At 43.1% G+C, this 27,529-nt stretch overlaps 1 protein-coding gene and 1 pseudogene across 3 annotated transcripts; one reads left to right on the plus strand and one right to left on the minus strand.

Moving 5' to 3' along the window:
* Positions 1-71: 71 nt before the first annotated feature.
* Positions 72-27,523, plus strand: DERL1 (derlin 1). 3 transcript variants are annotated; one of them, XM_036108340.2, is made up of 8 exons: positions 72-457; positions 11,852-11,963; positions 16,929-16,993; positions 18,014-18,040; positions 18,618-18,713; positions 20,093-20,145; positions 22,030-22,080; positions 25,692-27,523. In XM_036108340.2, exons 1-8 carry the CDS (start codon positions 305-307, stop codon positions 25,828-25,830), a joined length of 696 nt encoding a protein of 231 aa, XP_035964233.1. In that variant the 5' UTR covers positions 72-304; the 3' UTR covers positions 25,831-27,523. The 3 variants fall into 3 exon arrangements, with proteins under 3 accessions (XP_035964233.1, XP_035964232.1, XP_077928182.1); XM_036108339.2 differs by having other exon boundaries at positions 75-457; positions 21,970-22,080; XM_078072056.1 differs by lacking the exon at positions 11,852-11,963 and having other exon boundaries at positions 330-457; positions 21,970-22,080.
* LOC144381683 (rRNA-processing protein FCF1 homolog pseudogene) lies at positions 7,181-7,687 on the minus strand (annotated as a pseudogene).
* Positions 27,524-27,529: the final 6 nt, after the last annotated feature.

Here is a 27,529-nt window from a genome sequence, read left to right on the forward strand (position 1 = left end):
CCTTACCACCCCGCCCCCGGACGGCCGAGCTTCGGCCCAGTGGCAAAATCTGTGCTTGCCCTTTAAGCGGCGGGACTTCTGGTCAACGTCTTCCGCTGGCCGCCGGAAGGGGAAGTTTCGCCTTCGAACGCTGCCTCGCTCGTCCGAATTCGGTGGCGCCACGTCCGCCCATCTCCGCCTTCTTATCCGCGGCTTGGGTGGCTTCCGCCTCGACACCTTCCACTCGCGGAGCGGGCCGTGTCGTGAGGGGCCAGGGACGGGGAGTCGGGCGGCTGTGCGCAATCTGGCCACTTAAAAGGCGAAGATGTCGGATATCGGGGACTGGTTCAGGAGCATCCCGGCCATCACGCGCTATTGGTTCGCCGCCACTGTCGCGGTGCCCTTGGTCGGCAAACTCGGTCTCATCAGCCCGGCCTACTTCTTTCTCTGGCCCGAAGCCTTCCTCTATCGCTTCCAGGTACTGACCAGGGACGAGGGGAGTGCAGACTGCAGGTCCCAGGAGGCCTGGCGGCGGCGGAGCGTAGACCAGCATGTTGCGGGCGCGCGGTGCCTGGTGGGATTTGTAGTGCGACCGCTCCAGCGGTTTAGGGCGGGTCCTGTGGTCTGGGGGCGGGGCGGAGGCGAAGGGGTCTGGAGCTAGGGCCAGGATGGCTGGAGAAGTGGGTTTGGCCTGGGTAGGAAGGGACTGATTTCGCCCTCTAAGATTATGCTCCCCGCCCTCTGCATTCAGAGAAGGAGGCAGAGGGAAGGTAATTCTGTGATAGTTGTTCATCTTTTGGACGCCGGTGATTAGCAGCTTGGGTCCACCCGGAGCAGCTGCCCTCTGACCTTGCTCTGCCACCCACGTGGGTGCCATGTGGTTGTCAACTTACTCAACATCCAGTTCTTCTTGTGTTAATGGAGGTTTTTTTTTTTTTTTTTTCTTTGTGGGAGTGGTTTGAGGTCAGATGCAAAGAGTTGTTTGCGTTTCACCCAGTCCGGACCTGGTATCTGGTAGTAGTTAAATGTATGAAAGACTGAGTAAAGAGTAAATTGGTCCAGAAATAGAAGGCCTGCTTATTTGTTTAAACATGAATACTGTCCAGAGTATTTCTGGCAAGAGAGTATTAGTTTCCCAGAGATGATCTTTATTCACTGGATTCTATGATTTAGATTTTTAATCAGTGGCAGGTCAGATACTAAGATCTGACATTAATTTGAGCACATTAGTTGACATGTGGATAACACTGTCTTGTCTTCCCCCTCTTTACTGGCTGTTTCTTAGTCTCTTTTGCTGGTTCTTCATCTTCCTGACCTTTAAATGTGATATGCCCCAGGGATCAGTTATAGGACCTTTTCTCTATACTCTCCCCAGCTGTAGGTGATCTCATTTAGCTCCATGGCGTTAAATACTTTATACACTGAAGACTCTCACATGCAAATATACATATTTTCAGTCCAGATTTGTCTCCTGATTTCCAGCTGTCTGTTTGGAATTGTCACTCGGATGACTAATAGGCATCTCAAATTTAAAATGTCCCAAACCGGATACCCTTTTTCCTTTGCCCTAGAAGTACATGGCAATTCCATTATTGCAGGAGCTCATACTAGTAGTCATAGAATCATCTTCGACTTCTCTTTCTCCCACATCCCACAATTTGCCAGCTAATTGTTTGCTGTATTTTAGACATATATCCAGAGTACAGGTCCCTTTTCATTCTCCATTGCAAGCCATTATCATTCCAGCCCAGTTCTTTTCTGTCTTTTCTCTAGACAGCTGGAATGATCCTTTTAAAACAGAAACCAAGTCCATCCATCCTCTGCCCCGAACCTTCCAATGTCTTCTCAACTCAGATAGGTAAAATCCAAGTCTTTTCAGTGGCCTGCAAGGCCCCCTATGGCTGCTCTGACTTTGTCTCCTACCACTTTCCACCTTCCTTGCACCTTAGGCTCCACAATGGAATTTTTGTTATTCCTTCAGCAGCCAACTCTCTCTCCTCAGGTCGTTAGCGCATGTTGTTTCTCTGAGGAAGATAACCAGGATTACTTCCTTACCTTCTTCAAATCTCTTCCCCAGGGCCGCCTTATTGGCAAGGCTTTACGGCCCTACATAAAATAGTACCCCTCCTTCACTCCGTCTCCCTTATCCTTAATTTTACTTGCTACGTATCACCTGTTGGCATCTGTTAGTTGGCTTCCCTTCAGAAAATCAGGCTCCATGAGAGCCAGATCCCTGACTTGCTTACTACTGTCTTTGTTACCTAGAATATGCCTGGCACATCGCAGGTGCTTTCACGTTGGTTGATTGCATGGAAATAATTGGCACTTACTAGTGTTGGGCACTGGAGTCACAATAGTGAATAGGACAGAAAGTCCCAGCTCCCATGAAGAAAGGGAGAGAGAGGCGTGTGATAGATAGTGACTTAACATTTGATAGAGTGTTCAGAAAGGCTTCAAAGAAGATATCTGAACTGAAACCTGAATGTCGAGGAGCCAGCTTTGGGAAGATCTGGCTCAGGGGACAACTTTCCAAGAAGAAGAAATAGTTAAGTGGAAGGCTGAGAGGCAGGGGCTAGAAACAGAAGGAAGAGTGGATAGCGTAGTCCAGAGTCAGCTATAGGGATGAGGATTGGTAGATGAGGACAGAAGTAACGAGGGGTGAGTACGTAAAGCAGAGATGGAAAGTAGTCTGGGCCTGGATCGTACAGGGCTTCGTGGTTTGAACTTTATCTTGAAGAGACCAGGAAGGCTCTGGAGCATTTTGAACAGAGGACTGACAAGATTGCTTTGACCACTCTGTGGGATGGACTTGATACATGCAATGGGGGAGAGGGAGGAATCAAGTTAGAAGGCAAGAGAGATGGTGTTTTGGGCCAGGGTGGCCACGAAGATAGAAGTGGATGGATTTGGGAGTTGAGTGGCCAAGGTTGCTGCTGAATGGATGTGAAAGGGGGGTGGCTGAAGGCAGCGGCAGTCAGAGATGTCACTCTTTGTACAGTGGATGGTGGAGCCCTTTACCAAGATGGGAAATGTTTAGGAAGGCGTAGGTTTGGGGGCGGGGGAGGGTGTGGATAAAGAGTTCTGTTTTGGCCATGTTAAGTCTAGAGATGCCTCTTAGGCATCCAAGTGCAGAAGTTAAATAGGCAGTTGGATGTCAGAATAGGATTTGGGCCCGCAGTCAGAATTGCACACTGTTTTCTATTTATTTGCTTTGGTAATTACTTGTGACCTAGTGAATGTTGTGCATTTTGTGCCTGGTGAGTGGCATGCTGGGTAATGCGTGTACATGAGGAGCAGTGGTTGTAAATCCTTTCGTGAGAAGGATCTGGTCAAAACTGGCTCTTTGACCCTCCTTGCAACATCTTGCTCACTTGTGTAGTCAGACGAGTAAAATAAGAAAGCCTTTCTAAGAGACTCCAGGTAAATATTGACAGCGGTGATGTGATTATTAGGATCATCATTCATGTGCCAGCTCCCATGCTTCTCCCATCTTCTTCACGTTGTTTCATCTGGGCTTATCCCAAGACCAGGGAGATTGTCCACATGTGAAAGGGCCAATGTCTGTATCTTCTTTCTGCTCCTCTGGCTCCTACCCATTCTGGACACATTTAGCTTTCAGACCCACCTGGAGGAACTCATGTGCAAATGAAGCAGTGGAAGGAAAAACTGCATCTGAGAGATAGATGTGTGACAAACAGCGTGTGATGTGCTTTCTGCTAGAGGCTCATCTTTTCCTTAGAAGCTGAGTCTTGAACAGCTTAAAAAAAATTGGGGATGATTGATTTAGAATTGTGGATTCACGTTGGAAGTGATGAGAGTCACTTCTTATCTTTCGGTCTCGTCTGAGTACTTGTTGGTTTGGAACTGCAAAATTTAAAATGTTATTTTCTTGGTTTGGGTAGGGGTGTTAAGACTCACTATGCTGTTGTCCAAAATTCCCAGTCCCTCACATTTCACACTCATCCATCAAGTAGTTCATAATGATGCAATGTCTTCGTGTGGGTCCTTCATCAGTTAGGAGAGAGGTGGTAATTTCTTGCAGCCCCGGTGGTTTCTGAGATGATGTCTCCTGGGGCCGCTGGTGTCTTTGGACAGAATAAGCTCGCCCCCTTACATGTGTATTGTACTTCTGTGTTAGCTCATTCAGCTCCCACAGGCATCCCGAGACAAGTATCACTGCAGTGGGTAGACAGCTGCAGATACGGTTTCTACTTCCGTGAGTCAAAGATAGTTCTGAGCTGTCTCGTTCAACTCCTTCGCATAGTATCTACCAAAATACACAGTTCAGTGTTTAGCAAACATTCTCGAGGGTGATTTCTTCCAAGTCAGTTATCTACTTTCCCTTAAAAGAGAAAGACCATGGGATTTCAAGTCATTGAGTCATGGTTCCCCAGGCCTGGCTCAGACCCTTACTAGTTCTCTGCCCTTAGGCAAGTTACTTATTCTTTCTGAGGCTCAATTTTGTTAGCTAAGAATGGGGATAGTTTAATACCATACGAACTCTGATCTAACTCCATTGATTATAAGATGCTTCATCAACTAAATACAACTTTTTGGAGGGATGGGAGAATAGAAATTCCATTAAATGAATATGTTGATTGTAAGCCACATCCTAGTTTTAGAAACACAAAAACAAGTATCCTCAAATTGAGGAGGTATGTTCTCTACTTCATGCCGCTGTTATGTAAAATTCATAGAAAAATGCGAAGTGCCCAGTAAATAGTCTGGTAAATAATCTATTCAAAAATAGTGCCCATTTTTATTTACTAGCCAATAATTCCTGCTATTATTGCTTTTTCTCTGCGGGCAGGAAGATTCTAATTTCAATTTGTAACCGAAATTGAAATGTAACTGCTGGATTCTTATCCCATAGTTTGCCCCCTTAAAAGCATCCTGACCTTAGGTGAGAAGAGATGAACTCTCAATTTCAAAGATTTGTTTTCAGGAATCATGAGATGGCACCAGCCACATCTGTGATTTGGGCCTTGTGCTTATATTTTCCAAGCTTTTGCTTATGTTATCACCTTTAACCCTGATGACAGCAACACTAGCAGATTGATTTAAGAGTGTATTGAGGATGGCTGAGTAATATTCCATTATATATACATACACCGCATCTTCTTTATCCATGTGTTGATGGGCTTCTGGGCTCTTTCCATAGTTTGGCTTTGTGAACATTGCTGCTGTAAACATTGGGGTGCAGGTGCCCCTTCAGATCACTACATTTGTGTCTTTGGGGTAAATACCTTAAGGAGGGCACGAGATGTAATGAGCACTGGGTGTTATATAAGACTGATGAATCACTGACCTCTGCCTCTGAAACTAATAATACACTATATGATAATTAATTGAATTAAATAATAAAGTTTTTTAAAAAAAGTGTAATGGGGAAGAGAGACCTATTACACATATAACCCAGAAGGGACATGAACTTGGTCTATAGGCTGAGCATAGAAGTAGCCTCAGGGTTTGGATTAGAGCTTTAGTGGCTAGGGTTTTGGTATGTACAGCTCTAAAAGCTTTCCTTAACAGTCCTGTCCACTTCAGACAGCTGTGCTGTGGCCTGTAGATAAGGTTGCCATTAGATCATAGCTTTAACTTTTTATGGAATTATAGCATACAGGCAGTAAAGTGTATGTATTATATATTTATAAATTTTTAAAAACTGAATACCTGTATATGACCAGCACCCAGATCAAGACGGAGAACATTACCAATATCCCCCAAACCTTCCTACGGCTCCCTTCTGATAACTACCCCCTCCAAGGGTAACTACTTTCTTGCCTTTTAGTATCATAGATTATTTTTGCCATTTTTTTTTTTTTTTTTTTTTACTTTACGTAAATGAAATCTCACAGTATGTACTCTTCTGTGTCTGGTCTCTTTTTTACAGTGTGTATGAGTCACCCGTATTGTTGCACATGGTTATAGATTACCATAGACCACCATCTGTTTACCCACTCTACTGATGATGGGCCTTTTGGATAGTTTCCAGTTTTGGCCATAATGAATAGTGTTGTGAACATTCCAGTACATGTCTTGGTGAACACAGGTATACGTTTCTGTTGAGTACATATCTAGGAGTAGAATGAATGGCTGCTGCTGCTTCTTTTTTTTTAATGCAATAATCACTGACATTTACTGAAAAATACTCAAATTGTGTCATGGACTATTCGATTTCATACCATCTTATCAGGCTTGTTTTGACGATTAGACAACGTATTTTATTTTATTTTATTTTATTTTTAAAGATTTTATTTATTTATTTGATAGAGACACAGCGAGAGAGGAAACACAATCAGGGGGAGTGGGAGAGAGAGAAGCAGGCTTCCTGCTGAGCGGGGAGCCCGATGTGGGGCTCGATCCCAGGACCCTGGGATCATGACCTGAGCCGAAGGCAGACGCTTAACGACTGAGCCACCCAGGCGCCCCTAGACAACGTATTTTAAAGAGGGAGCAAGGAAGGCACCAAATGGTTATGTACTGTGCCCAGCTCATACAGATAGTTAACTGGTGGAATCAGGATTCGAACCCCACTAAGAATTACTCCACACTATGTGGCCTTCCAATAAAACTTCCTTTCCTCACAGATTTGAAACACTACTTTGATAATACACCAACTTGCCATAAATATATCGGTCTGTTTATGGACTTTCTGTTCTATTTCAGTGATCTATTTGTCTATGCTTATACTACCTTGTGATTATTTAAAATATCTGATCCTATTTTTTTTTTTTTTTTAAAGATTTTATTTATTTATTTGACAGAGAGAGAGAGCAAGAGCAGGAACACAAGCAGGGGGAGTGGGAGAGGGAGAAGCAGGCTTCCTGCCGAGCAGGGAGCCCGATGTGGGACTCGATCCCAGGACCCTGGGATCATGACCTGAGCCGAAGGCAGACGCTTAACAACTGAGCCACCCAGGCGCCCTAAAATATCTGATCCTATTATGCACCTTAATTAAAATTTTAATAAGCTCCTGTTGACCTCACAATCAAGTCCAAACCCTTTAGCATGTCATATAAGGCCCCCTGCCAGCCACCTCCTACTCCGGAGCCTCAGATGTGGGTACAGATCTCTTTCCCCTATGTTCTAGTTAGAATAACCTTCTGGTAGATGTCTGACAGGCCAAGCAGTCATTCCATGTAACATCCATGTCTCCGTGCTTTTGTTTGTATGCTTCCTATGCCTCATTTTCTTTACTTCATATATTGGGCAAGCACCGATGATTAGAAATGTACGTGATGGGAACTCCAGGGATCTTCAGGATCCTTTGTTTAAGGTCTGGGTCAACTGTGGCCACAATGTAACACTTGTGCTGAGTTACTCTCTGTACTAAGCAGTCATCTGCATAGGCTCCTTTGTGTGTGTATGGTAATCGTTCAAATCTTGGATCGTTGGCAATCCTTAGAGCCACGCGATGCTTTTACCCCAGTTTCACAGTTATACAAGGGATACACTTGGCATACAGACAGTCCATCATTGACTGTACCAAGTCAAGTTTGGCTTGAATGGAAAAGTTAAAGTTGGTATCAACCAGGATGTGGTAAGGTGGGTCCAGCTGTGTGTTATATTGGAAGAAGAAGCAGGAAGGATGTTGGGGGACTTCTCTTTCCTTGAGTGAACAGGGATCTTTCTTTTCTTTCTTTTTAGGTTTTAATCTATCCTTCTCTTTAAGCCTCTGGTCTTGGAGACTAAGCGTTCACTACATGGTCTCATACTTCCTTGCTTTCTTTTGCTTCCCCTTGTTCACGCCCCACTCTTGTTTCTGGAATGGATGGCTTCTAATAGCTCTTTTAAAGTCCACAATTGAACCTGAGTGCCTTTTGTTTGTTTGTCTTGCCTACCTAGCATGTCCAAAAAAAAAAAAAAAAAAAAAGCCCACACTTAGCTAACATCAGCATTTGGCACATGGGTGCTCCCCCTCTTTCTTGTTTGGTGACCTGTGTAGAGTTTCTTAACTCCAAATCAATCAGCTCATACTGTTTCAGGAAAAATCTTTGTTTTTGGTACTTTAAAAACCCCACTTTAGACTCTGGGTAGCATTTGTAATGATTTCAGTAGCAGATTGTTTGGGAGATTTTTTAGTTCAAGGACGGCTGCAGCCCACTCTCTCAACAGAAGTTTTTGGACTAGTAACTAAAGAGCAATGTCTTCTCCCTTTCTTAAAGCCTTATATGCCACTGAAGATGTGGGCTTCTTGCTTTGAAGTGAGGAGCTCTGGGCAAATCACCTAAACTGTCATGAGGGCCCAGCTTTCATCATGAAAAAGTTGGGGTGCCATGGGGTGAAAACGAGCTGCTCCCCTCCCCTCTTCTGCCTACAGGCCCTGTGCTCTTGGTGCTGCACCTGGCTGCCCATGATGGGATCTGTGAAGGCTTTCCAGGGTTGAAAAATGGGCCTCCACCCTCTCCCACGCCCTGAAAAGCAAGCCATTTTCTTATCCTAACTATTTACATATCAGAGGAAAGGAGGGGATTTAGCTAGGCACCTTCAGTGGGGATTTCAGAAGTGTATTACATTGTGTTTTTCTCAAGAGATCAGCTCTCTCCTGGTGTTTTTAAATTATAATTTTAAAGTAATACAAAAATAATATTAAGTCTCTTAGATCAGTGAAAGCCAAGTATAACTCAAGGGTGAGCTTAATGAACGGGGAAAAGAAGTAAGATATTTTGACAGACACTGATTTCCAAAGCACAGGTGCACACAGTGGCTAAAAATAGTGCCATGTCGTCAGTGTTAGTGAAAGATGTAGTCGGAAAAAACCAGGGTTTCATTTCCAAAATCAGGCTCTGAGTAACTTACAGGAATATGGAGGTAGCTTAAAATGGGAATTCGTAAAAACCACGTCAGTGTGTGTCTCCTAAAAGATTATAATAATCATACAGCCACACATACCCTTTTTTTTTGTTTTGTTTTTTTTAACAAAGGACCTTTTTAATTCACTTTCTTAATTCCTACCTTTTACAAAATCTGGAAATAAGGAAGGTGGAGTCAGGGGGCAGACGTCATTGGGTAGATGAAGACACCAACGCAAAGGTCTAGACTTTTCCAAGGCCCCAGGGCTATGTAAGGGCCAAGGCCAGGGCTTGCTTGCTTCTGGTTTTTGCTCAGTGCTTTTCATAAGCAGGGAGAATCAGGCTTATGCAAGTATAGTAGTACTTAAAATGTTTACTACTTGTAATTATTCCTCATAATAATGATATCACTTGTGAGAGACATTGTAAAAAAACTAAGGGTTTTGTGTCATAAACTCTGGAGTCAAGCTGTCTGGGATAAAATTCTAGCTCCACCACTTACTAGCTATTATTTAACCTTTTCTCATTCTGTTTCTTCAACTATAAAATCTGTCTCCTGAGTCATTGCATGTAAATGACTAGAGGAGCACACTTTTTTTTTTTAACCACTAATCAAAATAGGGCACGTATTAGTAGATCATTCCCCTTTTATGGATGGATGTTGAGGCTCAGGAGTGAGAGCTCGTAAGCCAGGACTTACAGCCATGCCTTCTCAAATCACTTCCAGTGTTCTTTCTATTAAACTCTACTGTATCTATGATGAAGTTGTGAATGAATCAAAATGAGTTTCAACCTATTTTGTTTTACTGGTTTAATACGGGGTTCTTGGAAAGTCACTCTTGGGTATCCCACAAAGTGCGTTTTCTTCCAAAGGGAATTGGGCTGTGAGGGTTACATTCCTGCACTTGGAGAATGTAACTGGGCAGCTCGGTGTCTGGCCAGGTGCCACAGCTAATGTCCTCTGTTCCAGCCACACCCAGATTGTCAGCAGTACCTGTTCGTTCATTGTGCTCTTGCAGTTCTTTCGGACTTTGTATTCGTTTTTCCGAGACCACATTTCCCCTCCCTTGGGACCACTCTTTTGCTTCTTTGGACAACCCGCTACTGGAGAGCTCCCTGATGCTGGGGCCATGTCCTTGACGCTGGGGTAGTAAGGCCAAAGCCAGCAGCATGCTGGTATTTCCTGTGGTCTAGGAAGGTCATCTACTTCAACCACTGTTACTTAACATCGTTCTGGGAGTACTAGCCAGTGAATTAGACAAGAATGGAATAAGATTCAAAATCTTATTCACAGATGGAGTTGTATACTTAGAAAGCCCAAGAGGCTCAGTTTTCCAATATTACAAACAATAAGGTAACTCAGCTAATATTACAAACAATAAGATAATTCAGCTTTGGTGGTTGGGTATATACAAAACTAATAAAAGCTATGAAAGACTTCTTCCTGGTTGGGAATTGTATCACACTGGTATCATAAAGATGCCGGTTCTAGTTCTTTTAGGAAAATAAAATTTCAAGACCAGCCAAGAAAATTAAGACAAACGTGGAAGAAAAATCGGAGAGGGATTATTTAATCATGTAACTTTACCAGATATTGTAACATACTATAAGACTAGAAATTAAAATAGTTTGATATTGATATAGGAATTCAATTCCAAACAGGATAGCACTTTAATATAATAAGAGACTTTACTACAAAAGGAAATACATGAGGAAAGTAGCTTTTCACATCAATGGAGAAAGTATGGGTTACTCTGTAAATGGGATTGGGAAAGCTGAGGGACCATCTAGAAAAAGAAGTCAGATCTCTTCCTCACTCCTGAGATGAACGGGGAATGTGTTACAGTGAAACTGTGAACACTTTAATATTCTTAGAGTGGAGAAGTAGCTTGTGAGCAGGATACATGATGGATACATTTGCCTCCATTAAAGGAACACTTCTACATGTCAAAATATGGCAAGAATACCATCAAAGCATAGATCTAATGACAGACCAGAAAATATTTGCAACAATGAGAAAGGGGAATTTCCATAATATATAAAGAAATGCAAATCTAGCAGAAAAATGAAGAAAGGAAATGCTAAAGTTTCAAAAACATAATTGGTAAATATAGAATACACTAAATGGTGAGCGCGTGGAGGGAGGACAGGCATTAATCTACATTGTAGGGGAAAGTATAAGTCGGTTAAATAGTTTTGTAGGCATTTGGTAGTGTCTACCAAAATTACACTCAACTGTCTATTAATTTAGCAGTTTAACTCACAGGATTTTATCCTACATGTACGTGTATAAAGAAGATAATCAAGAATAGGCATTGTGGCATTGTAACAGTGTAAATGAATTTTGGACATTCACATAAAAGGAATACTAGAAAGCCAGCAAAAATATTTTGTCAAGGGAATGAAACAAGGTATAGAACTGTACAATGGGAGGCAGGATGAAAAGGGAGGAACAGTAACACATAATACTATTTGTTGAAAGAAATACAAGAAACAGATCGTTGTTGCTGAAGGGAATTGGGAGATGGGGGCCAGAAGGGAGACTGTAGACCCTTCTGTAATTTTTTTTTGGGGGGGGTAGTTAATATTGTGAAGTCATATATCCATATTGCCTAAATAGCACAGGGATTTGAATACAAACATTTCTGTTTTACTTCTACCTTTTGAATATGACAGTTTTTGGAAAAGCTTGTCATCCCAGTATATTCTTTTTCCTACATAGAGATATTACTGTCCTGTTGGAAATTGTCTTTATAGTTCAGTTTTGATGGGCTTAGCTGTATGCCTTATCCCAGTAAAGACTAACCATGCACTTCTATAGTATTGATTTTTTTCAACTTGGCTAGAAGTATTTATTGCTTATATTATAATATTTTATTCCATCGATTTGCAAATTGATATGGTTGTAGCTGATGAGAGCTCTTCTTCAGTTTTCTTGAATTATATTGGTGGTGTCCCTTTGGTAGCCATCATCACAGAGGAGAATGTTTTGCGAGGATGCATTTTGTTTAGTTAAAAAAAAAAAAATTAACCAGGCTTAGAGAAACTAACGGCTGTGTCTATTTCAATCTGGACAGATTTGGAGGCCAATCACTGCCACCTTTTATTTCCCTGTGGGTCCAGGAACTGGATTTCTTTATTTGGTCAATTTATATTTCTTATATCAGTATTCTACACGACTTGAAACAGGTATGTTATCCATAGTTGTTTTAAGATTTGTTTCTGTCTAATTTACCAGTTCGTGTTTATGTATTGGAAGAATTTTGAGGGCAGTTGGCTTAGGAAATGGCATAGTGATGGCAAATGCTCAGAAAGTCGGACTGATGCTAGGACTCTCCTAGGCGCTTAGATGACTTGATTTGTAATCCCTACAACATCATGAGGCATAAGTAACAGTGTCACTATTTTATCAGTGAAAAAGTAGAAGACCGGAGCTTTACACATCTTGTCCACACCTTGTCCCTCGTGGCTGAGCTGTGTGCCTCTCACTTAAATTTGACATCTCATGTCTGTCACGTGGTGGTCCTTGTCCTTTAATGCACCATTTGGTTTGAAGTGTATACATCTCCCAGATTGGGGTTGTAAAATACGCCTTTATACTATGAAAGCCTTGTTCTCTGTGATCGAATCACTCACTTGTAAAATATATAGCTGGGATTTAATAATATGGTAGTTTATCAGATACGACTACCCATATGATGTCATGGATAAGCTTTTTTACAAAAATCTTTTCTTAGAAGTTTCTTTGTGAATTTTTACTTATTTCCTTTGTACAATACCTTATGTGCTGTTCTGAGTTGCTTATACTGAGCAGCAATAAAGTGAGGCGCTGTGTCAAAACATGAACATAATTTCGTTAAGCCTAAATGATTTTGAAAAGGTTGGCGGACTCCAGAGACTTTATAAACCCACTAGCTGTTAGCTCAGGATAGAGAATTCTGAACCACCCTTAAATCTAAGTCAGTTTGAGAATTGTGAATCAACCTCATAACTGCAGGGAAGTAGAAGGATGGGCATTTGGTGTCAAACGTGATTTTTCCTTAAATTGGCATACAAGGTGCGTTTAAAAAGGAAAATCATTATATTAATACAAAGTGTTCGGTCATTGACTGTTACCACTGGAAGGGACCTAGCCCATCCCCTTATTCAGGGAGGTGAAGTGTCTGGGCAGAGCCAAAACTGACAAGGAGGATTCTCACCACCACATCTCGGTTTGGTCCTTAAAGCCCCCAGAATACGTGATTTTTATTCTCCCCTGTCCCAGTTGGGCCTGATAATGATGCTGACTTGCTTTGCATTCTACTCCTCCGATATAATTTCATTGAGAATTAAGCTGTTGGAGTAATTTTGTTTTTACATCAGTAGTAAACTCTTAAGTGTGGATGACTCATGACCGGCTTTTAAACATTTGGTTATGGAAAAATTTCAAACATACACAGAAGTAGTGAGAAAGGTGAATGAACCTTTGTTTTCCTTTTCATTGAGATACAATTCACATAACAAAAAAATGACAGTTTTAACCATTTTAAGGTGTACAGTTCTGTGGTCTTTTTTTTTTTTTTTTTTTTGAAGATTTTATTTATTTGAGAGAGAGTGAGCATGAGCAGGGGGAAAGGCAAAGGGAAAGGGAGAAGCAGGTTCCCTGCTGAGCAGGGAGCCCGAAGTGGGGCTTGATCCCAAGACCCTGAGATCATAACCTGAGTTGAAGGCAGACGTTTAACCTCTGAGTCATCCAGGCACCCCAGTTCCTTGGTCTTTAGTCTGTTTGCAGTGTTATGCAGCCACCACTACTATCTAATTCAAGACGTCTTCATCAACCCCCCAAAACCCAAAGCAGTTACTCTCCATCCCGTACCCCCCTTTCTCCAAGCTCCTGGCAAGCTCTGAACTACTTTCTGTGCATATGGATTTGACTATTTGACACATTTTATGAGTCCTTCTGTGACTGACTACATTCACTTAGTAGAATGTTTTCAAGGTTTATCCATGTTGTAGTGTGTGTCTGCATGTCTACATGAACCCCCTTTTAACTATAGCTCACCTTTAAAAAAAAAAAAAAAAAGAAGTGTTTATTTAAGTAATCTCTATAGCCAACATGGGGCTCGAACTCATGACTTGGAGATCAGGAGTCGCATGCTCCACCGACTGAACCAGCCAGGTGCCCCCACCTCCTCACCTTTAACAGTGATCTCATCGCTGGTCTTGTCTGATCTCTGTTCATGTCTGTGCCCGTACCCCTGATTATTTGAAGCAAATGCCAGACATGATAGCGTTTCATCAGTAAATATTTTAATATTCACCTCTGAATCCCAAGGACTTAAAAAATAATCGTAATACTGTTATGAAATGTAAATTACAATAATTTCATGACCACATTTTGTTTGTAAATTGTTTTCTCTTGGTTACTTGATATCCTGGAACCCATTTACCCTTCCCTACTATCTAGTCAGGTAATATAACTAATTTGTAATACCTGAATAACACTTAAGATCGATCTGTAGGATTATTAGCCCATTGATCTCTTTTGTCTGCTTTAATTCTTATGTTCCCCCCCTTCCCTACTAGCCAGTCACAGAGCATTTTGAAGTTCTAGAGCCGAGAGGCATTTTTAAAAGTTTTATTGACCTCTAATTCAAGTGCTATCCAGTTCCACCCATTTAAAGTGTATAATTTGGTAAGTGTTCATAGAGTTGTGCAGTCATTACTACAATTAATTTTAGAATATTTTATCACCGCAGAAAGAAACCCTGTACCCATCAACAGCCACTCCCCATTTCTATTCAACCTCATCTTCCCCTTAAGCTTTTATGCAACCACTAATTTACTCTTGCCTTTTTAGATTTGCCTCTTCTGGACATTTCTTTTTTTTTTTTTTTTTAAGATTTTTTTTATTTATTCATTTGAGACACAGAGATACAGAGAGAGCATGAGCAGGGGGAGAGGCAGAGGGAGAGGGAGAAGCAGACTCCCCGCTGAGCCAGGAGCCCGATGTGGGGCTCCATCCCAGGACCCTGGGATCACGACCTGAGCCGAAGGCAGACGCTTAACCATCTGAGCCACCCAGGCGCCCCTGGACAGTTCTTACAGAAGGAATCATGCAATATGTGACTGGCTTCTTTCACTTAGCGTAGTGTTTTCAGGGTTCTTCCATGTAGCATTCCTTTTTATTGCCAAATAAGACCCCATTGTACGGAATTATCATTATCACGTTTTGTTTTTCCATCCATCAGTTGATGGACGTTTGACTTGTTTTCATTTTTCACTGTTACGAATAAGGCTGCTATGAATATTCATGTCAAGAGGAACTTTTGAGGCCTGTCCTTTTAAAATAAGATTTCACAGACAAGAAAACAATGGTCTGGAGAGGTGGTGACGTGCCCCGAAGGTCATAAAGCTGTTTGAGATAACACAGCTAGGACTGGAGCCCAGGTTCACTGATCCGCAGTCTTCTCTGCACCATACAGCCTCATGTTAACATCCTGACAAAATGCTTGCCGCCTGCGCATTTTCCCCCCTGACTCACTTAAGTATACAGCAATGTTGGCTTATTTATGAGGCTTCTGATTGGAACTGGAAGACTGCGGTTTGAGACCAGTGAATTTGTAAATTTCCAGTTGCAAACTTGTCAAATAATACAGTACTGTAGTTTATGTGATTACAATAGTTAAAGTATTCAATCCAAAGAATCCTTAGAAATCATAAAGCCAGTGGGGTGCCTGGCTGGTTTAGTAGGTAGAGCGTGCGACTCTTGATCTCAGGGTCGTGAGTTTAAGCCCCACCTTGGTCGTTTATTTTAAAAAAACACAAATCACAAAGCCGAAACCAAATCAAAAGAAGCACAACTATTACTAAAATTCAGAAGTGTTATTAGAATTTCACCACTGATTCATCCATAGGGATCCCCTACCATTAAGCATACTTAACACTGGGGCTAAAGTGTGCCTTTGAGATACCAGGGGAGAAACTGGGGAAAGAAGGAGAGACTTCTGCTAGAAACTTGTTTTATTATTTTTATTTTTTATTCTTTTAAGATTTAAATTTTTTTTTATTTATTAGAGAGAGCTAGTGTGACCTTACAGTCATTTGTTTCTTATCTCTGCCTCTTTTCTAGTCTTCCAGCTGAAGGCATGAGGAACCACTCTGAGAAGGGAGAGCCAGACCAGTGTTGATTATTCTGTCCAGAACTGAGACAGAGTCTGGTATATGGTGTAGTAACAAAGGCACTAGACTAGTAATTAGAGTTCACCCTGCTTCTAACAAGCCATGTGACTCTGGTCATGCAACTTTTGTCCTCATCTGTAGAAAGGGGGTCTTTCCTTTCTACCTCCCAGAAGGTGAAGAGTCAGAGGCTATGGGAAGGTTTGGCTGTGGCCCCATTCCTCCTCTCCTTCAGCATCGTTTTCCCTTGCTAGAATGTAAGCTGGAAGGAGATCGGATCTTCTTGGAAAGCCCAGTGTCAGACCCAGTAGTAGTGTGTGTGTGTATCTATAACAACAACAACAACAGTAGGAACCTCCCAGCAGAGTCATGCTGGAGGAGTCACGATGGTAGGCAAGGCAGATGGGCTCCTCCCGCATCAGAGCTTATGGTGTAGTGGAGGGGGAAAGGATTACCCGGGTGATCACAGATGTGTTGACAGGTCATGAGGAGAGCCAGGAAAGAGAGGCCGACTGGTTGGGAGGTCTTCAGGGGGTGGGATTGCAGATGCCCGTGGAACTGACTCTCCTCCCCGTGGGTCTTTTAGCCTGCGGTGGTTGGGGAGCATGTTCCTTACTGGAATTCAGTTAGGAGAACACAGATTAGCCTTGCTCAGTTGACTCTAGTTCAGGGCTCTGTTGAGGACATGGTTTTATATATTTTTTTAATTTATTTTTAAAGATTGTATTTTTAAGTAATCTCTGCACCCAGCATGTGGCTTGAACCCACAACCCCGAGGTGAAGAGTCGCACACTCTGCCGCTCTACCGGCTGAGCCAGCCAGGTGGCCCCGGGCATGGTTTTAGATGTTTTAAAAAATTTTCTTTTGCTTGAGAGGAGAAATTTAAAAATATTCTCATGTTGGCTTTCTCTGTAACTTTTTGAAGTATTTCTCTACATAGGAGTCACTTTGTTCTGAAATTCTGAACCATGACATTTGGCTTATTTTTGTTTCTAGGAGCTTTTGATGGGAGGCCGGCAGACTATTTATTCATGCTCCTCTTTAACTGGATTTGCATCGTGGTATCCTTTAGTCTGTTGTTTGGGGCCAGAAATAAACCATTATTTGCAGGTTTGGGGAAGTAGACAGTATTCTATACAACAGTTCAAATTACAGTATTTGCATCTTTGTTTGCTACAGTTAATAATTACGAATAATTAAAGTTCGTTTTTAAAGCTGTAGTAAATCACAGAGCCCTTGAGTGATGGCGTTCTCTTGCCATTGTGGGGTTTTCCAAATTTGGTTGAATTTTACTGCTGTCCGTCTTCTTGTTCCCAGTTCTGTGTTCTCGTGTGTGACAGCTTGTTGACTGCAGCACAAAGAGATTCCGTGCCATGAGACATCTTTTGGAATCTGTGCTCCTTCTCAAAAAATTAATTTACGACCAGCATCCCTTTCTGACTTCGCCGCTGCCCTTGTCTTTGGGGCCTACACGGTAACTCGGTCCCTCTGTAAGGCCCCGGCTCTGGGAAAGGACCTGCTCGGCTCTCTTCCAGCTGCGGACCTGTGCAGATGGTGAGGGCAGCAGAGCGGGCATGATGGCTCAGTCTGTGCCCAGTTGGTGAGTTTAACATTGCTCTGGGGCTTAGTTGCCATTGAAGCTTGGCCAGGAGCCAGGACATGAGGCACTTTGGATGCCCTTTCCCCTCCTTTAAGGGAAGGCAAAAAAAAAAAAAAATGTTCTGGACCTCAACTATGCTATGGAACCCTGGGGGTGAGTGGAATCCTTAATTTGTTTCCGGGCACAGGTATCTCCGTCTTCCAGTTGAAGATGAGATGCTAAAACGCAGGGCAAGGCAAAGAGGACGCAAGGGGGCCAACTGAGTCATATGCCGGAGGAGTTCACTTCTCGCATTTCCTTGTCATCATATAGTATAACAGAATATTCATAATGGAGATTATTAGATATTTTTGTGTTCTGGGATGTTTTAAACAGCCTGAACTCTAGAAAAGGGTTTTCTTTCAGAACACAGGAATGAAATGAACTGATACGAGGTGCACAGTGCTTTGTTTGTTTCTGATCTTTAACTTTATAAACCAAGATTACTGGCTTAGCGATGGATATGCAGGTAAGTGTCCCTTGAAACTATTTGCCCTTTTATGTGTTTCAGATTTACAATTAATGGCCTTTGAGAGAAGCTTAGATTGCATTAACCCTGTGGTTAATTACGTGGCATTTTGAAATTATAGAATTACAACAACTTTTGTTTTGAACATCTTACATGAATTATCTAAACCGTTACTTTCCTTGCTCATTTCAGGCTTCTTTGTTATGTTTGTGCATCGAGAGTGATGGTTCTCTAGTATTTTCTATGCATTATGTGGATATGTATTTTTTTTAATTGAGAATATATAGTAAGTAAGGTTTTACTGCCTACTTTTTTTCAAATAACCAAGCTTGACCCTGATATTTCTGAATACACCTAAAGTAATTGTATTTTATTCCAGGATTTTGTAGCGTGCATTGTATAATTGATTAACTGAAAGGATCAGTTTGTAATTCTGATGATTGAATTTCTTTTTGGTTTTTGAATAGCCATATGAGAATTTGTAGGGGAGAGGTTAAAAAAAAAAAAAAAAGATTCCTGCTGAGCCTGTTTTAAGTGCCTCTGGAGCCTTGTCTTTACATGTTGACTTCTTTTGCAGTTGCTGATGATTCCTCTGATCATGTCCGTACTCTATGTCTGGGCCCAGCTGAACAGAGACATGATTGTATCATTTTGGTTTGGGACACGATTTAAGGTACTTTCACGTAGTTGGAAAAATTTCCTTTTCGTTTGTCTCGGCAAAATCCCTCTTCAGCTCAGAGATGCACTTTCTGACTCGTCCAGTAGAGGTCACTGCAGAGCAGTGTACCATAGGCAGGCCCCCTCTCCCCTGCTCAGTCCCCTCGCCTGTCTTTAGCCAACCTGGAATCCTTTGCTGACTATTCTCACTCCCTCTGTGCTTCAGGCCCCTCAGGCATGTGACCCTGAGCGATCTCATGTCTGTGTGTGTGATAGAGAGGGGGAAGGAAAGATACTAATGGGGAGCAGTCTCTTAAAATCTGTTCTTATCATTCCCTGTTAATGTATTTTACACTTTAGCTAAAACAGTTTTTGTCCCCAAACACTTCCCTTAGTGCCTTCGCTCACAGTTTTCCACCAGTAACATCATCTTTTTTATTTTCTTTCTCTTGTAAATCCTACCTGTTCTTCATTTGAGTTGGGACTGAACATACTTCCCGGTCTCCTGCCTGGAATTAGTCTTGCCTTTGGGCTCTGCAATATGTTATGTTTCTCTTATAGTACTTACTGCATTCTGCCTTCAAGTTCTTTGTATACAACCCTTTCTTTACTCGTTCATGAAGTTCCTTGCAGCTTCCTTAGCTCTTGGTATGATGTGTTGAATCTGGTCTGGTCAGAGGCTCAAATGTTGAATTCAGCTGGAGAGCTTTCTCATTGGGGAGAGTATTAGTTCAGGGCATCAGTGTGTAATGAGATAAAAATTCAGAGTAATTTTGTGAAATATGCAAAAGAGGAACCTAAAAGGATGGGGTATTTTTAGTTTGTAGGTAGCAGTTTCCTAGTTGGAGTCTTAATGTGGTTCTGTTATGGGTCATGTTTTCATCAGCGTCCATAGGACACCCATTTCCTTTGTGAAACTCTGTTAATATTCACTCAGAGGGGCATGTATTGTATCTGACCCTGGGCAAAGTACTTTGTCTCTCCAGTTACTAATACATGAATAAGTATTAATTTTATTTTTTTAAAGATTTATATATTTATTTTAGATAGAGCATGAGATGCAAGTTGGGAGGGGGGCAGAGGGAGAGGGAGAATCTCAAGCAGACTCCCCACTGAGCACGCGGAGCTCAATCCCATGACCCTGAGATCATGACCTGAGCCAGAACCAAAGAGTCGGACACTTAACTGCATCACCCAGGCGCCTCTGAATAAGTATAATTTTAGATAGGAAATTGTAAGTACAATAATGCTAGATTGGTTTGAGAAATTTTTGCAGTGACTTTCCAAAGGATTTATATAAAGCTCTTATCAGTATATCTTTACCCATTCCAGCCCCTTTGCAGCTGTATCCTTTTTAGGTGTGGTTATTCATGTTTGTGTGTATTTTTTTCCTAGGCCTGTTATTTACCTTGGGTTATCCTTGGATTCAACTATATCATCGGAGGCTCGTAAGTGATAGTAGATTTACTTAATTGGAAACAAATCCTTAGAAGACTTCCATTATTGTTTATCTTCCTTCTCTAATTTTTATAAACTTTAAAGAAGTTCAACATTGATGTATTGGGACCTTATACTTAGGAAATACAGTTGACCTTTGAACAATGGGGGCTAGGGGTATCAAGCTCCTGCATAGTTGGGAATTAGTGTATATTCTTTAACTCTCCCAAAACTTAACTGCTAATAGTCTCCTGCTGACCAAAGCTTTACTGATACCATAAACAGTCAATTAACACATTTGGTAAGTTATAGTGTATTACATGTATTATATACTGCATTTTTAGAATAAGGTAAGTTAGAGAAAAGAAAATATTATTAAAATCTTAGGTAGAGAAAAATACATTTACAGAACTGTACTGTATTAATGAAAAAACTCCATATATAAGTGGGCCCACACAGTTCAGCTCTGTGTTCAAGGATCAACTGTAATTTCATTTTGATGTAACTGATTAAATTGCAGGGCTTTAAGCACATTTAGCATTGAATGATTGTTATTTTGTTAGCTCATCGTTAGGTACCGTGTACTTCCATTTATGTGTTTTTGAATAAATATTTCTGGATTCATTGTCCAGATTGAGCAAACAAGGAACTAATTTAATTTGTGTCTGAGCTTGACTCCTCTAAGAACTATGCGTAAAATTACTATGTTTTTTATCCTTGAGGCATTTCCAGGATGCCTTGAAGACTGCTCGCCAGTCATCGAAATGCAAATTCTCAGATGGGAAGTAGTTTTGTAAGTGGTTTGATAGTACAGAAGTTTTAGCCAAATAGGCTCAGATTTCTAGCCTGGAATTGGAGCTGAGAGGAAAACCTTCAGTGCATCCAGTCAGAATTTTAAAAGGAAGATATCAAGATGCAACTGTTCTGTGAACTCCCACTTCCTATGCTACAAAGTACTTTAAATGTTTTAACAGATTTTAATAGTACCAGTTCTTAATATGTCTGACATAGCTACTCTTTGTGGTCCTAACGTCTGCCGTGTAGTGATAGAAATGAGGGAATTGAGCAAACAGACTCTGTTTCGAGCGTAGCAAGTTCTGAGCGTGGTACAGCCGCCCCGCTGCCCAGAAGGTCAGAGTCTGGGAGTAGCTGCAAATGTTGATTTGTCCCTGACGGGACGCCTGTGGCAGGAGAAGACACAGAAGGATACGTGATAGTAGGAGTGGATCTATAAAACCTTGAAGTGGCCTGTATGTAAGCCCTGGGAAAACCGAAGGTCAATGTTTATTTTAGGATTACAAGGCGAAGGTCAGCTGTACGAAGTGATCTCTGATCTCTGTGATGTCTTACACTCAAGGATGCAGGAGGCGAGGGAGAAGTGTGTGGCTCCAGGAGTGGGGAAACGCATTCCCTGCCGCCCCCCCCCCCCCCAGAAGGGTTCCCATGCTTCTCTCTTGCCACCCTTCCGATTTGCCCGGGGTTTGCAAACACGGTATTTATGACTGAAGCGGTCAGAAGCTTGCTTTGCAACTTTCCGACTCTAGAGGCAGGAAGTAGCAAAAACGATATTTGGAGGATGAGCTGGGGCTTGAAAGAGCTGTCAGAGGGCAGCTGGTCTCGCAGAGCACAGACCCCCGCAGGACCGATTTCCCCTCCCCTCGGAATACCTTTGCCGCGCAGACTACAAAAGGGCTCATTGTGGGGCTGTCACAGGCTCCTGGGGACCAGAAACGGGCTGCCAGGAGGGCTCTCTTCCCTGGCCTACTGGGTACAACTGGCTACATCTCACTTGACTGCTTGAAGGGCTTCAAACTAATTCGGCTCTTTGTTTGCAGGGTAATCAATGAGCTAATTGGAAATCTTGTTGGACATCTTTATTTCTTCCTAATGTTCAGATACCCGATGGACTTGGGAGGAAGAAATTTTCTTTCCACGCCTCAGTTTTTGTAAGTGTTTTTTTGTTTTTGTTTGTTTTCTCATGGAACAGCCATGTTACTGCCGTGTCTTAAGCGTCCTCCTCAGAACTCCACAAGGGGTAGCATTTACGTCTTTGGCGGGTGGAGAAATGTGAGCCAACAGACTGGCCCTGGTCACACAGTCCCAGGAAGCCAGGGATCAAAGTCACAGCTCGGTCGTCGCCGTGGAGCCCTTCCAGCCGGGGGCTGCTGCTGACTCACGGCAGGCGACACTGGGCACAGAGGAGCTCGGATGGGCAGGCGGGGCACTGTGCGAGGCTCCGGTGTGGGCTGCCGTGCGCCAGCATGTTTTACACAAGATTTGGCCAGAGGAGAGGCGAAGGGGTTCAGTTAACCCATTGGTTAGCAATTTCAGATCTTTTTCTGTGAGCTATTATAGAACAGAAAATTTGGGGGACTTCTCAGAGTGAAAGTGAGAAACTTGAGGTTCGTATAGTCCAAGCACCCAGGGAGTGTGTGCTGGTTCTTTGTCTGCTTTTAGGGTTCGCTCAAGTGAGGAGGCTAGGGGCACTGATTGGGTTCTGAGACAGAACCAAATCCCCTTCCCCTCATCTGCCAGTTTTGGTCATCGGGGCGGAGTGGGGGGGAGTGACTTAATAAAACCTCCGAGCTTCACCTTGCAAATCTGTAAGTTGAGGGGCCGCCCTGTCTCCCACCACTGCAGGTGGTAAGGTCCGCTGTTGGCCGCAGGTTGGTGGGTGTCCGATAGATATGAGCTCTTAGCTTTGTTCCTAACGTTGGGGCTGGGCTGGGGTTTTACGAGCCAGAAGAGGTGCTGACACACTGAAGCATGAAAGTAGCTGGCCATTCTGGCAGGGAAGCAAAAGACAGTTGAAGAAGGGACCAGTGAAATCGCCATCCGGGTGTCCCAGCCTGCCCGGCGACCGCGCCTGATCCCCAGTCGGGGACATGCAGTCCTGGCTTGCATTGAAAAGCTTCAAAAAAACAACCCTTCCACACATCTTGCTCATTTTTAACATTTTGCGGTTCGTCATTCTTCCGAGGGGTCAGTGAGAGCAGTAAAACTTGAGGAGGCCCCTTCTCCCCCCACCACCTTTGTCAGTCGGGTAGGTTTTTGAAAGCCTTCTTCTGTGAAATATAACATACAAACAGAGAAGTACACTGTTATTTTATTTATTTATTTTTTTTTAAGTGCATAGAAAGAAACTTGTCTTCTGAGCCTTGAGTTGCCTTCAGGCTAAAAAAACAAATGACCAATCTGCTTTCTAATTATCAAAGGGCACGATAACAGCAGGTTTGGATTTTTGATCTAGGTTTATCAAGTCAGACGGCAGATGCATCAATTAAAAAAAAAAAGCAACTTGGTCCTTTGGTGGGTAGCCAACAGTTCTTTTACTTTAAATGGCCATATTTCTGACTTACCGGCTTGGAGATATTTCTCAATTGCAGGCAACAAACTATATGAGATTCTAGCGGCAAAATCCAGGGCACACTGGAGCCTGCCTTCCATTTGAGCGTTCTCTGTTGGTGGAAAAGCCCTTCTGTTAAATTTTGCATAAAGATCAGATGACAAAATGTAGCTCTTTGCAAAAGCAGTAACTGCTTTGAAATTACCATAAATTTTTGTTGATTATGTATAATTGGGTGTCTTTTTGTACTAATTACTTGCATTTAATTTCACTCTCCGTTTAAGCAGTGGAGATGGCTTCCATATTGTCTTATAGTATGAAGCAAAGCAAGACAGCCCTTTTTTTTTTTTTTTTTTTTTTTTAAAGATTTTTTTAATTTATTTCACAGAGAGAAACACAGCGAAAGAGGGAACACAAGCAGGGGGAGTGGGAGAGGGAGAAGCAGGCTTCCCGCAGAGCAGAGAGCCTGATGCGGGGCTCGATCCCAGGACCCTGGGATCATGACCTGAGCCGAAGGCAGACGCTTAACGACTGAGCCACCCAGGCGCCCCGAGACAGCCCTTTTTAAGTGTTCTATTTTATTATACACTTTGGAGGAATATTATTGTACTGGAACATCAGGGATATTGAGAAATCAGGAGTTGGAAATACATTTTGATTTAAAGACAAAGCTGTGTTTGTTTAAAAGAGAAATGGGAGTTCTAGAATTCTAAGATCGCTGTTCTGCATTCCAGTTAGAAAAGTAGATCCTCTTCTGCACGCAGTTATTTTTCTGTTTGAAAGGGGTTCATTGTCTGGTTTTGGCGGGAACACGAAGGCGTCAGGGATGATGTAAACAAATGAGGACTCCAGTCACGAACTGCTGTCACCTGAACGGTGCCCCGTGTGTCCCCTCAGCTGCAGCTCGAGGCCTGTAGTGCAGGGAGTGGTGCAGGTACCAGCTCTGGAGCCGGGCTGCCTGGTGTGAATCCTGACCGCCAATCTTGCCTTGGTTTTCTCATTTCTAAAATGGGATACTAATAATAGTCCCTGCCCCATAGGGTTGTGGTGAAGAGGAGGTGAATTTATGCACAGGTAGCTCCCGCCATACGATGTGGTCGTGCTCGGCCGGCTCTTTGCTGCGGGCAAGTCGGCGCTCACGGGTTGCTCTTGGTGCCATAAGGGGTTTGAGCAGGGGTATCGGGTGGTGGTCTCTGCCTTGAAGCACAATTGTAAACATTAGGATCTAAGTGGAATAGGTTTGGTTTTTTGTTTTTTTTTTTTAAGACTTTATTTATTTATTAGAGAGAGAGTGCTTGTGCACCAGCAGGGGGAGGGGCAGAGGGAGAAGCAGGCTCCCCACTGAGCAGGGAGCCCGATGCGGGACTTGATCCCAGGACCCTGGGATCCTGACCTGAGCCGAAGGCAGCCGCTTCACCGACTGAGCCACTAAGTGGAATAAGTTTAAACACATTCTCAGTTTACTAAGAGTCAAGGGAGGGCAAAACGCTAGAGAGCACAGACCTGGGTGTAAGTTTTCCTGGCTGTTCTGTGATTCTTGGTTTATTAATCTGTCAGGTGGGAAATGGGGTGTGCCCGTTGTGGGCTTCAGCTCTCACACCATCTTGGAGATGGAAAGAATGCTGTCGGAGGGGAGATAAGGAATTCACATGAAAAACCCACCGCAGACTCCAAGACAGAGTGGGCACCTCCAGTCCCCCTTGGGGACGCGGCTGGGAGATGTCCTGTGGGCCTTGACACGCAGGCTGCAGATTTGTCTTTTGCACGTGCGTTTGTTTTGTATGCTTTGATCCAGTTTGATCCATATTTAGATACGTCAAAATGCTATATATAGGTGGCTCTTTCTGATTGTTGGGCTTGTGGGAGTAATATTTTTGTTTCCATACTGTTCTGCATGAATTACTTTTGTAATCAGAAAACAAATTTTTTTAGAGCGTGAATTTGGCTGGAAATGGAGTAAATTTAAGGAACCTGAAAAGTGAGTACCGCCTGCGGCCAGGGCATTGAGCGAAGTGCTGAAAAGGCAGAGTTAAGTAAGCCCTTGTCCCTGGCCTTCCATTGGCCAGACTAATACAATAGAGTGAGACAGATGCCATGGGGACAGCAAGAAAGGAAGATGCACTGAATGGTCGGATCACTTCATGGAAGTGATTGTGTTGTTTCTCTCCCTTTGTTCCCCCCCCCCCCCCCCCCCCCGCCCCACGACTCCAGGTACCGCTGGCTGCCCAGCAGGAGAGGAGGGGTGTCAGGATTCGGTGTGCCCCCCGCTAGCATGAGGCGAGCTGCGGACCAGAACGGCGGAGGCGGGAGACATAACTGGGGACAGGGCTTTCGGCTTGGGGACCAGTGAAGGAGCGGCCTCAGGCCGGCCCACCAGCCACTCCGCTCAGATGAAGTTTCTTCCCAGTGCTGGGTGTGCTTAACAACCAAGTTCTAGCAAACGCTGTTGGACCCGACCCACACTGAATGTAGTCTTTAAGTACAAGACACAATTTTTTAAATCCTGAAGAAAAATATAAGTGTTCCTCAAGTTTCATGATTCTCATTCAAGTCCTTACTGCTACGAAGAACAAATATCAACCGTGCAAATTTCAGAACTGCCTATATTTTTTTGGTGTCTTCTCTTCTTTTTCCGTCTGAATAATGGGTTTTGACAGGTCCCGGTCTGCTGGCGCCAAGCAGGGCATGTGGGGTTGGGTCACCAAACCCTTGACAAAGGGACTCTTACCTCTTTCTCGCACACACGCCTCCCTCCTCCTTTTCCCAACCCCCGCATTTGCAGCTAGAGGAGGTTGTCCATAAAATGGTTCTGCCTGTGACAAGCTCTCTTATTTATTGACTTCTGCCAAGGCTTGGTCACAAAGAACTTGTCTACCATGTTCCCCCCTTTGGTGGCAGAACTGTAACAATAGGGGAGAAGACTGGACCAGCGGATGGAGAGCTTCGTCAGCTTTTGGAATTGCTGTGACCTGATGTCAGGTGCAACCATTTGCCACCTCTACTGATGTTTCTTATAAAAAAAAGTGCCACTGTGTCAGCCAGGGCCACAGATTGGTGTCAGTGAGGCATGAGGGCGGTTGCTAGGCATTTTTTTTTTCCTTAAGTGAAGTGATGAAAACTATAGTGGAGCTGCAGGGGGGCTAGGCGTGAACTGTGGTGTGCATGATCCCTTTGCATCTCGTGTAGGGCATACTGGTTTTGTGTGGACCCAGAGTAGTTTGGATTGTGTTGTGCTAAAAGTTCCAAATCGCATTTGCCACAGGGAGTTGCTCTCTTTGAGAGACACCTGGGCATTGATCACATTTCATTCTCCTTCTAGATACATGTTCATTGAATAGTGTGGAGAGGAGAACCTTATACCCTATTTAAATTGTCTGTTTCCCCCCCTCCCCGCTCCCCTTTTAATGGCCACGTGCTTCATTTAATCATGAGGAAGGTAAGCTCCTCTGTACGGAGATCATATCTTAAGAGCTAATACAAGCGCATCTAGGTGAATCCCATAACTTTGGGTTGTAATGGCTTTAGAATCATTTTGTGTTTGAGGGTCTTTTTTTTGAGCCGTGAATGTGCAAGTCACGAATGTACGTCAGACCAGCGTAAATACCCACAACTTCTTTTTCATAGGTGGGCTTTTCCCATCAGAGCTAGGCTTATCCCCCAATAAAGTTTTTTGAAGGCTTTGGTGTTTCACAGTTTCTTATTTTATGTTTTTAGTCTGAATGCAGCCACAGGAGCAGTGTTGAGTGGCCGCCATACTTGGAGTCCGCTAGAAAGGCTTTGAACATTTTGATTGGTTTCTTCTCAGGAAACTGCGCTCTAACAGTGTGACTCTGCTTTGCCCCACCCTTAAGCGGTAGCGATGTGTGTTCTCCCAGGAAGTGGGGATTTGAAAACAGCTCGTTTTTAACAAAAGTTTGTGGGTACCTCTCCATATTTAATTTATACGATAAGATGGGAGGCGGAGAGAATCTGAACCTTAACTGTTGTATGTTTTTGCTGTTGACCTGTGGCCACAATAAAAATTTACTTGTAAACTTTTAGAAGCCCTT

Source organism: Halichoerus grypus, chromosome 5 (genome assembly GCF_964656455.1).
Source record: "Halichoerus grypus chromosome 5, mHalGry1.hap1.1, whole genome shotgun sequence".
Classification (NCBI taxonomy): Eukaryota; Metazoa; Chordata; class Mammalia; order Carnivora; family Phocidae; genus Halichoerus; species Halichoerus grypus.